The 11,864-nt window shown below is 33.0% G+C and overlaps 2 protein-coding genes across 2 annotated transcripts; both read right to left on the reverse strand.

The window, feature by feature from the left end:
• Positions 1–5,055: 5,055 nt before the first annotated feature.
• Positions 5,056–8,546, reverse strand: LOC122588518 (chalcone--flavanone isomerase). Its single transcript, XM_043760652.1, has 4 exons — positions 8,365–8,546; positions 6,590–6,748; positions 6,061–6,284; positions 5,056–5,410 (listed from the first exon to the last, which is right to left on the reverse strand). The coding sequence occupies exons 1-4, from the start codon at positions 8,474–8,476 to the stop codon at positions 5,204–5,206; spliced, it is 702 nt and encodes a 233-aa protein (XP_043616587.1). The 5' UTR covers positions 8,477–8,546; the 3' UTR covers positions 5,056–5,203.
• Positions 8,547–9,444: 898 nt separating this feature from the next.
• Positions 9,445–11,556, reverse strand: LOC122587494 (60S ribosomal protein L35-2). Its single transcript, XM_043759680.1, has 4 exons — positions 11,454–11,556; positions 11,200–11,335; positions 9,953–10,109; positions 9,445–9,669 (listed from the first exon to the last, which is right to left on the reverse strand). The coding sequence occupies exons 1-4, from the start codon at positions 11,455–11,457 to the stop codon at positions 9,595–9,597; spliced, it is 372 nt and encodes a 123-aa protein (XP_043615615.1). The 5' UTR covers positions 11,458–11,556; the 3' UTR covers positions 9,445–9,594.
• Between the last annotated feature and the right edge of the window lie 308 nt (positions 11,557–11,864).

The raw sequence follows: 11,864 nt of genomic DNA on the forward strand, positions 1-11,864 counted from the left end.
CATGTGTGAAAGAGACTTGCAAGATCATTTAATTGATCACCATGTCGTTTCTCATTTTAATTTTACCATTTTTCTCTATCTCATATAAGAATGGATGGTGTAGCAAATGGTACCACATGATACCAGACCCCCATCTCGCACCATTCCTTCCCCTCTTACAAACTTCTTTTTATAGAAAAAAAAATTTGATAAGGATTTGGTTGAAGTTGGTTTTAAACACATATTATAATTATTGTCAGAGTTTTAAACCTGATAAGAGTAAGTATCCATGCATTGCGGCGGTGAGATGATGGGGGTGATAGTTAGGTCAGAGAGTGTGATAGTCAAATGCCTACGGCCTCCGCCCTCCACCCTCGGATTTAAAAATTCGTCGAAAGTATATCGAATGACATCTCTAATGAAAGAGCATGAAATTTTAAGAACACCCATACAATTTTTATAATTTATTGATGTATGATTTTTGAGATAAAAGATTTTGAATGAATTGGAAGAATAAATGATTTATGGAGGAGAGAGAAAAAAGATGATTGGTTGAGATTTGAGGAGAGAGAAAGGGTATTATGGTTATTTTAGATAAATATAGAATAGATGAGAGAGGTATTTTGGGGATGTACTTAAAGTCAATATTGAAAATTTCAACTCAATGTTGAAAATCTGGAAGGAATCTGCTTTATAATATAGTATAGAAATAGATAAGTTATCTTTTCAAACGACAATGTATATATTCGTTTTTAGGCTATCTCCAATGCTAAGGCCGCCCTTGAGCTGTCTTATCATATCCTTACAAATCTTTATAAATCCTTCAAATCCTATAATTTTATCTCCAATTATACAAATATCCTTACATATCATCTTAACAAAAATATATTAGGTAATGACAAGTAAGGGCATGCCCATAAGTAAGAACATCCTTCAAAAAATCTTTAGTTTTAGACAAGTTTCAACGACAAAGGATATTCAAGAACACCTAATGACATCCAAAGGCACCCCATTGGAGATAGCCTTAGCAAGTTTGTCTTAATGCCATAATCACATGGCACACCGACTAAATTGATTTGGTTAATTATACAAAAGGGCTTCAGGACAATAAAGACAATTGTGCATCAAACCGCGTCGAGGGGTTTTTGGTTTAGGGATGATTTGTGAATAACCCTAAAAAGGGGTTTAGGTTTTGTTGGCGATTCCCCGAAGATAGGAACGGTGTTCCTTTACGCCAACTAGGGTAGAATGGTGTAAGCGTTGAAGCTTGTTCGACTTTAGTTAGGGTTTTAGTTCGATCCGTGATTGTATGAATATATATCGTTCGTGGAGAAATCCTGCTGCTTTTATAGTATGAGGTTTCTTAGAGAAGAAGACTAAGGTTTTCCCTTTCCTTCTTTGAATCAAACTCTTATTGTCATGTTTATCCGATTTAATTTCCTTAGAAGAATATCCTAGAATATTCCAGACTAGGCAAGAGTATATGTTTATCTTTAGAAAGGATTTATGTTAATCTTTTTGTCATTTGACCGAGTTAAGCACCTTCGGGCTTGTGTCCTTCATGAGAGTGTCTCGTATTGCATGTCCTTCGTATAGTGATCTCAGTTTGGGCCTATCGTCAAAAGTTGCATACATGATACATCCTCCTTTTTGTCTGTTCAATTCGCAACTTCTTTTAGTTGATGGTTGTGTTATTTTCAGTCGTATCGAGTCTAATTCTGAGTCTATAAGATGTTATTAAAATGAAAACCAAAGTCTATCTTAAACTTTATAATAATGGGAAATTGTACGTGACCAGTACTTATCCGACTATACGTATATACTAAATCGTATACAACTAACAAATAAAGATTGATCAGATTCAATGTTACTACACATGAATGTTAAAACAATGTCACATGCATAATCATGAGTCCCATCATTTAAAGTCAATAATGAAGATGTATAATATACGCAGGATTTGACGTCCTAGGTGAATTATTAAGTTGTTGACACAATAAACAAATAAGTGTGTGAAGTAGAAAAGAAAAACATCATAATTCATAGTTGTTTGGACTCTTGTCTTTCATACACATCCACTTAATTGAGTAATCAAAGAGATTTTAATTCCACCATAATATACTCTCACAAATTAGAATGATAGAGTTTAAACACCAACTAAATGTTCCGATAATTATGATTTGTTAACTGTATATGTTAACATAATAACATGTGGTCATACTAAATAATCATCTTAAGACTTAGGAGTATGCACTTTGCTAATTTGACTTTGTTAAAATTCAATGTACAATTGACAAAAAGTTACTATGCGAATTAACAACTCTATGTTTTGGAAGAAGCAACGCTATGGATACCATGACCGATCACTACTATCTTGATCAAAACTAGCATTAAGAACACCTTTTGTTTCTTTATAATTTTATATTTTTATTTCTTTTATAATTATATATATTTTTATTTATATTTATTATTTTATTTAGAATATAAAATTAAATTATAATATTTTATTTTTATTTATTTTTCAATCCAATAAAACAAAAGTAAAAAAGCACAAATTGAAGTGTCTTTCTTCGAACATTAGAAGTGGAGAAGAAAGAGTTGAGTTTACCAAGCTAATAACGTGTTTCATTCATAATTAAGTAAATGACCCCGCAGGTGCTTGGCCCATCTAAAAGCCCAACTTTGTCGATAATCTTTTGACCCATATCAAAAGATTTGAAGTTCAACATATAATAATTTCATAATAATAACACATTTATACTCCATTAATAAGCAAACTATCACACCCCCTTTTAACACCTCTACCTTTAAAATGTCTTTTATGCCCTCCTAATTTACACTACCCTATTTTTTCTCCATCACGCTCATTACACACACATACGTTCATCCGATTTCCGATTTTCTCTCCCTCATCCCTTCTCTGATTTTCTCCCCCCATAAACACCATCCACCACCGCCCCAAAAACCACCATCAAACCATCATCCACTGCCGCCGGCTTATTTTTTTTTCTTTTTCATCGCCGCCGCCCCACAAACCACCATCAAACCACCAGCGTTTTTTTCTTATTCCCCGCTGCATCGTGCGAGTACAACGCTAGTAATATAAAAAGGTAAATAAAAATTTTTCAGATAAATGCAAGAAATAGAGGCCAATAAAGAATAGTACGTCGCTATAAGAGATCAACGACACAGTTTTTTCTTTTATTTTGAATATAAAGGTTAAGGATAAAAAAAAATTAATATCATAGGAGTACATATACCATATAATGATAGAATTTTAATAGTTATACGTTAATTAGACTAAGGTTAAAAGAAAGTTTTGGCTCTACTAACTTAAAATTACAAGTTATGATATACTTTTAAAGATTAATAATCGATAGGCCTGGATTTTTATATTAATAGACTTAAATTTTCTATGTGGACATATTACATATATACCATGATCAATGACAATGAAAAAGAAAAAGAAATCAATATTTTTTATGTGTCAAACGTATTTTAAGTTTATATTTCAGATCTATTTATCATTGTTAGTTTGTTACATCCTTTAGCTATAAATCATGACTCCACTCTTGTTAATTTGTGCATCTGGTCTAAGATAATTTATGTAGAAAAACCTGGATCATTTCAAGTAACTTGACTTATTAAATTGGTTTTGTGAGATAATAAAAACTAATAAAATAAAAAACCGAACTTATGATAGAAATCTCACATGGTTTCTAACCCACAAATTTCACACTTCATATATAGGTCAAAGTTGGTAATTAATTTGAGAGGAACCTCATCCAAACAAATCCTAGATAGAATTGCAAACAATTAATAAGTTAATAACACGGAAATGACTAAATATGAAAACACGATTTTAGTGAATATGAACACAAAACATACCCACAAATTAGTTACGGATAACTAGAAACCATATCATTTTGTCTAACTCTTCTACAACTGAATCCGCTACTAATTAAGTAACGGTTTTGCCGTTTTACCAAGTGCTCCTCAACTTACGTAAACTTCATGTACGTTGTTGTCTTGGATTTTATACAAAACTCATGCGTTGGGCATGATGTATAGCTACATTATTCATAAATTTCAAACTACCGTACGTACATACTAACATTAAAAGTGGCTGTAGTCAAGATTAGGGGTGAGAACAACCCAAGCTGGGTCGAGTTTCATGAATTTTAGGCTTGTTCAAGCTCGAGCTTGGTACTCACTATCTTTTTTAAAGTTTTAACCAATTTTTTTGTAAGGCCTTGATGAATTCGATAAACTCGTCTAATTACTTGAATTTGAGCTCGAATAATTTCATTTATTATTATGTGTAAACTAATCTTGTTTTCAGTTCTAATATGCTCATTTTAACCATGTAATGGAAGGTTCGACCAGCTTGAGTAGCACGTGGAGCTTGCTTGGCTCGTTTGTTAAACAGGTGAACGATCTTTTGAACGAGCTGACTCAAAACAGAGTTTCTATAAGCTCGTCTAACTACTCGAGTTCAACAACTCGGCTGGAGCTTGAAACAATTAACCTCGAGTTCGAGAACATCTCGGCTCGATTCTCACCCTAGTCAATATTGGACGAGATTATGAAGACCTTGTGCAAATATCAAGATTAGGTCATGACATAAAAAAGTTTTATTATTCAAAAAGATACAATATATGATCAAAATGAAGCTTATAATAATTTTGGAACTTGAAAGGCCTTCAAATTTTGTAAGTGTTGCATATCTTGCATACCTTTATCAACAGTTTTGATATTAACTCTAATAAACTTTTAAGTTTAAGAACTTTCAAATTGGCAACCCTACCATGTTTAGATTTTCCTAATAATGCCTATTTCAATGAAAAACATATTCGAATTTGTAAATTGATCGAAGTGAACTTCCTTCTCAATATTATATGTAAATCTTCGAAATGTAAAAGTTAAACGAAAAAGTTTGCCAGTTGACCCAGTTCTATGAGCTTGGCGTGCCAAGGGAGATATGATATACCTCTATAGCAACCATGTAAAGTGTAAACTTGACGAGGTTGCTACTATCAAACGTTGCAAATTAACGATTATCTGCAAAGTATATAATGTCGGACAATGATAAAAATCGTGTAAATTAAATTGTAGACGTTCTTGTGTTAAATGTTACATCTTATTAGAAGCTTTAGCAGAGCACATAATCACATATGCAGATAATACTGCATTATGTTCATGCCTCTTTGACATCCTTATTTAACTATTTACAAACCACTTCCACACTTGCACTTAATTCCTCATCAAACTTTTTCATGAGATCAGAGAGTCTTGATGCCAAGCTTTGTTTGGTTGCTGGGGAAACACCATTCTTCCCAATCACTGACTCGATCACTGCTTGTGATAATTTTTCATTCTCTAATACTACATTCGCAGCTTCAGGGATGGTACTATCTTTCGAGAAGCTGATCTGTATTTACAAAAGTACGAAGAAATACAACCTCAGAATTTTGCTCGAATTAAAGACAACAACTAGAGTGACAATTCTAACCCATTTATAGGCCGATCTGGATTGCAGTTCATCTCAAGCGGTTAAAACTAAAAGTACCAATTTTGGTGGACGAGTTCATATACCTCAATCCATTTATTAATCATTTCAAAAAGTTGGACCCAAACTTAACCCGTTTAATAGTCAAACAACATATGTTGAAGATACACTCTAAAAATCAAATACAAAAATTTAGAAAACATATAATTGCTATCACTTTTGCGGTAAGCATATGAGTTTATAGTAATTATATATACTTATTGGTTGTTTTAAAAGCGGGCTTGAAAAGCCAACCCAAACCCAACCAGCTTATAAAACATGTTAGTCATGTTGACCCGAATTATAAACCCCAACCCTAATTCACTTATTCTCTTATCTTTTTTAGAGTTGTGTGTTGTGTCCCAAATTAACATCCCTAGACAAAACCAAGTCGTCCCAAACAGTATTGACTCGACTCACAACAAAATGACCCACTTCATATACAACCCATTTAAGCCATCTACCCACCCATCTTGCCAGCTAGATAAAAACCAAGTCTCCCCAACCAATCAATCATCTAAGGTTGCACTAACCGTCAGTGATCCATGAGGCGAAGTTGTAAAGAGAATAGATGAGCCTGGCAGGAAGTTTTCATCCTTGAAAACCTCAAGAAACTTTTCAATGGTTGTGCCATCTGCGTCTGTATAGACCCCATGAGCTTTCCAAACTCCGACACACATTTCCGATACCTTCTCAGAGTATTGCTTACCAGTTAATGGAAGTATCATTGTCACCTGAGTAAATTTTTCAAAGGGGCCTGTAAAAAAAGACAAACAATTAAACATATGAATCATTTTTATCTTATTAACAAAAGCTTAATTTAACAGAATCAGTTATGGTCCTATCCTTGTAATTGACTTGATGTTATACATCTGAATGTCTAGCACAATGATAATAATAAATGAATGTATATCGAATACTTTAAAAAATGCTATAATAGATACAAACAACTAATTATAATTTAGTAACAAACATAACATGAGAACACATTAGCGCAAGTTAGTTGTGTCAAAACAGAAAGACAAATGAAAATTATACGCAAAAATATTAGTTACGGATTACCTGTAACAATATCCCGGAAGAATTCAACAGAATCCAGCAACTCAGTAGATGTTTTGCCCTTCCACTTAGCAGCGAGTAACGGAATGGCTTTATCCTCTAAATACACACCAATTCCCGTAAACTTCACAAAGTTCCCTTGGATTTCCATACCTCTCACACCTTGCACATGATAGCAACAAAATTCATATTAAAACTCCGATACATACTTACATGTTTACATACTAACATTACCATTAAAAATCGATCTAAACGTGGTGTTAGAGACGAAATGGATATAATAAGAAGGCCATGTGTGTGAGCAGTTTGATCCTATAGTATTTGCCCCTCACAATGTTTACAATTATGTAATAATCTAAACAAAAATAAAAAAGTTTATTAAGGTCACATACTAGCTCTTTGATAAAAAAAAAAATATTGGTATCATCTGAACGGGCTTTTGGTTAATATGGTAGTTCAGTTTGGGTTATTATGATGTTTTCCAACCAGTAAGGCGGTAACCACCGTCCCCCTGATACGTAAACCAAATTTGGATCACCAAATCCAACCCTTCTGCATATAGATTCAGGTCATTAACAAGGGTTTTAAATTTTCAAAGAAAACTGTTAGAGTCGGGTGCAATTTGAGCAAATAACTTGCTAGATTGCTTGAAATTTGTTCCATGATGAAAGTTGTTCCTCTACATATAATAAAAAACTTCTTGTTAAAATACCGAAAAAAAGTTTACTTTTACCTTTTAGAAAGTTATGAAATTTGATATATTGTAACATTTGTCCTAATTCATACTACGCAGGTATATATATAAAGTATAATTCAAATTCCTGGGATTGTATTATTGGCTAATCAATCACAATACATAGGTATAATATTCGGAGCGTGACTAATTAAGAATATATAAGACCAATACAAAGAGTATTTGGATTAGTGTTTACATATATGTGCTTATAGGATTACTACAAAGATTTTAAAAGACAGATACGTTCATTATTTATCGGCTAATAGATTAGCTAAACTACCCAAATTAAACTAGTCTACTCCTAAACTACCCCAAATAATAGTAAACACACCTATGCCAGAGTTCCCAAGTGGGCTAACCCCACATTAGCCAGAAAGAAAATTATTAACCTTTAAAACTTCAATAAGACAATAACCTTAGATTATAAGCTACTATAAAAGCAACAAGGTTGGATCAAGTGGTTAACACCCTTGCCTCTGGAGACAGAGGTCATTGGTTCTATCCTCATCCCTTGCAAGGCCGGAGGTCCTTTTCTATCTTTAGATAGAATCTGGAAGCAACCTCTCTACACAGTCGTGGTAGGGGTAAGACTGTCTACATCTTAACCTTCCCCATACACCGTCGAGGTATTGGGACCCAAAACCCGTGGAAGACGGCATTGGGTGTTACTTACTTACTTACTTTCTATAAGCTACTCTAAACCGGCATGCATTACGATCCATGGACGGGTATCTAATAGGGAAAAACAACTTTTATCGGGGTCTAAACTAAGTTCTTGGCATTATTGGGCACTAATATTTGTATATCCAAGTAATAATTGAGTAGTCATTCAAACTAGAATATCCAAGTAATAATTGGGTAATGCTATACATTAAACATGATATAATATATATTTGCATATATGAATATAAACACTACCTACTTATAAACAATGTTAGGACTAGTTTATATTATGGTACTAGCTAGACGCCTAGACCAAAATTAGTTATCAATCATTTGATATAAATATAACATCAAAATCGAATATATATAGATATAATACCAGCACCACCGAGGAACAAAGATTTGGTCGAGCCGGGAGGTTTGACAGACGACGGAAAAACGATGGATTCAACTTGGAGACTGGTGGTTAATGGTGTTGTCGTGGCAGCCATTGTGAAGTTTGTTAAGTTAGACGGTTGGGAAAGTATTTGGCTTGGTTGACTCAACAGTTTTATGAATTTTATGACTTACCAACCAAGCATGCATTTAATTATTTATAGAGATTTTAGAAGTGGTAGATGGATCGTGTGGATCATAATTAGTCTGTCGGATGCATGGACGGTGGAGATCCAAAGATTTATATTCGTACGTCATCTTATTAAAATGATAATAACAACGAATATATATATATATATATATATGGTTTTTTGTCCCGACTAAAAAGTATCTTGATTCAGAATCTATGATTTTATCTACAGAGTATTTTGATTCAAAAATTAAAATTTATCTACATAGTTATTTTGCTTGACCAAAATTTCAAAAGAAGGCATGAGACTTCTTAATTCTTACTATATCCTTTTATTTTTCTTAGTCTTCTGTTTTTGTTGAGGGATTTAAGAGTTCCCGCAAGTGTTTCATTCTCGAATTGCATAGTACTCCATTATAGACACAAGTTTAGGCTTTATAAGTTATAACCCAATACAGCTGATTCCTTAATTACTCAACGAAGATTAGTTATTGGTATTTATCCATCTCGGATTCAAGTTAGAGATGGGTATCAAACAATCCAATATGACACCGCTAGTTCATTAACTTAAACAGGTCAAAGGTATTAGATAGTTAAACATAGGTAAACAGGTATAGTGAGGCAGCAAACATATTGCAATTTCAATAGCTAATGCTCTATGCTAGTATATATATAAAAAGATTGGGGTCGCAAAACTGGGTATAATTTTACATTTAACAGTGCTTTCAAGCTTGTATTGAAAATTGACATCTACCCTGTTTAGGAGCAAATTGATATGGTTTCATCCAGATGAGGTCCATTACAATAAAAATTGGACAAGAAGCTTTCAGAATAAATCAACCATAAAAGACGAAAACTACTTGATGGGTTGCTGCACATTAGCCATGACAAAGATTTGGTATCTAATCAAAGTGCAGAATGCATAACATAAACAACCTTCAACATTTCAAAACAAGATCCAATATTTCGAATCAAACAAGCTTTTCATAAGATCTTACACATAGTCCAAACTCAAAATTGAAACTAAATATCCTTCTCAATTACCTATGCCTTGATTGCATACTTCCTCAGTGGGAAGTACTTCTCTTTCTTCTTCTCACGCTCTGTCTTCAACGAAGCCTACATAACATAAAAGACAGCCTCATAAGCATAACCAAACCACACCGAACATTTACTTCAAGAACCAGCAAAACACTCTCATGTACCAAAACTCATGGTGTACAGTATGCGAGTGAAACAAAACAATCATATAGTGTGTTTTTTACTTTTTTTAAAAATCAATAATTAAAATTTTGTTTGATGGTATTCACGATTGGCCAAGCGAGTCAACTGTCCGGGGAAAGAAAAGGACTGCCTTCGAAAAAAAAGAAAAAAACAAACGAGACTGTGGTATGAAGCATACCTGATGCTTGGTAAGACGTCTGCGAATGGCTCTGGTTTTCTTGGGACGCAGATCAAGAGGAAGGTATTTCTTGTTCTTGTAAGCTTCCCTAAGAGCAGACTTTTGAGTCTGTGAAATCACAGTCAGCACCTGGGCAATCGATGTCCTCACCACCTTACTGTAGAAAGAAAATAGATTCACAACATTTGTTAGTAAAGTGAATTGTGTATTTGAACAAACAAACTATAGCAAGCAGATAACAATCGATGTACATTATCTCATATCAGACAAATACAAAAACATCTTATAAGAATGTCACCAACTAAATGACTGACAAGTCAACTTCGAGAAGATCATGTGTATTAGGTAAAATAAAATCTAAAAGGTAGAATTTGGTGAAAGAATTAATTCTTAAAAACTGTAAGATATAACAGTGAAATCAAATTTGCACCTCATGAAACCAGATACACTTAAACATCTGTAGTCACTATACAATTTGTTAAGAAATTGATAACATCTAACAACTAAATGGGTTATCTTAAAAAGAACGAAGATAAACGATAAAATCATCAAAATCAACCTTATAAACAATCACGACACGCAAGCATCAATTATTGTTTCAAACAGTTTTTTCTTCTATAACAGATATTTATATCGCAAAAATAACAAGTTCACAATAAATCAAAGCTACAAACTTTAGACCAAAATGCTACCCAAATTATCTTAAAAACCAAAAAGAAGTATGCAAACTAAAACATACAGAACAAAACATCAACTAAATAAACTTTGTATTTCATACCATCATAGATTAAACGATCAAACAGATCATAATAAATTACAAAAACACAAACCAATCCAGAGATTTATAAGGTCTGCACAATGCTTATAAATCTACCGAACCTTGAAATGAAAATGAAAAAAAAAAATGTTAAGCCATAAATTTGAAACAGCAAACTTAACACATCTCCAAAGCATCTTTTTGAGACTTACTTTCTAACATATCATGAACTCACAAACTCAAATACAAACAACAAAAAATGGGCTATAGGGCATATAAAAAATAAAATAAAAAAACCTCCAATACCAAGATATATAAATAAATTTATAAAAATTGTGCTAAGCAGTACATCTATTATTTGTAAATGGGTATTGTATAAATCAAATAACATCAATACACACATGTAACAAAAAGTATACTTAAATATATTTTAATATGTATTATGCATATATATAAAATAAAAATAAAATGAAGAGATAATGAAACATACATCTTGGAGAGTTTGTTGGGGGCCCCACCAGTGACCTTAGCAACACGAAGAAGGGCAAGTTCAGCTTTCAAGTCCTTCAATTGAGCGAACAAATCTGCCTTTGTTTTGCTTCTTAGCTCGTGCACCTTGATTCTTGCTGTTTTATATTTTTTAAAAACAAATATCAATTCATTATTATTATTAAGATTATAAAATAAAATTAAATATATCAATGCAAATGTTATTGGAAATAAAAGAAGAGAAAATAAACTCACCCATTTGATTAGCTTAAGTGAAATCCGAGTGCAAATGGAAGGAGGGAGGCTGCCTCTGAAAACCTAGTTGCTGTATAAAATGAAAGGAAATTAGGGTTTGGGATTTTGTGGGTTTTATATAGTGTGACTTGGGCGGGCTTAAGAAAATCAGTCACTGGCCCAATGTAGCCCAAAGTATCTTTATTTTGTATTTTGTGTATATTATTATTTCTTAGCCCATTATGATTTTATCCACTAAATTTTTTTCATGATACATGAGTAAACATATCTATATGTTAACTTTTTGTAATATCGTGCATTGGTAATTATACCTACTAGGGATAAGCGAAAAGTCTTAAGTCCCAGTTCCGTCCTAGTCCTAGTATCGGAAAGTGGTCCCAGTCTCAATTGGAATCGATACCGGTAACCACT

The sequence above is a fragment of the Erigeron canadensis genome, chromosome 2 (assembly GCF_010389155.1).
Source record: "Erigeron canadensis isolate Cc75 chromosome 2, C_canadensis_v1, whole genome shotgun sequence".
NCBI classification, from domain to species: Eukaryota; Viridiplantae; Streptophyta; class Magnoliopsida; order Asterales; family Asteraceae; genus Erigeron; species Erigeron canadensis.

Excerpts from the sequence above, each read along its gene's own strand:
- LOC122588518 (XM_043760652.1), bottom strand. The coding sequence starts at position 8,476 with ATGGCTGCCACGACAACACCATTAACCACCAGTCTCCAAGTTGAATCC. Across the intron at positions 6,749-8,364 it reads TTTGTTCCTCGGTGGTGCTG|GTGTGAGAGGTATGGAAATC; the intron begins GTATTATATCTA and ends ATCATGTGCAAG. Across the intron at positions 6,285-6,589 it reads CTTCCGGGATATTGTTACAG|GCCCCTTTGAAAAATTTACT; the intron begins GTAATCCGTAAC and ends CTTTTTTTACAG.
- LOC122587494 (XM_043759680.1), bottom strand. Across the intron at positions 10,110-11,199 it reads CCCAACAAACTCTCCAAGAT|TAAGGTGGTGAGGACATCGA; the intron begins GTATGTTTCATT and ends TTCTTTCTACAG. Across the intron at positions 9,670-9,952 it reads GACGTCTTACCAAGCATCAG|GCTTCGTTGAAGACAGAGCG; the intron begins GTATGCTTCATA and ends TATGTTATGTAG.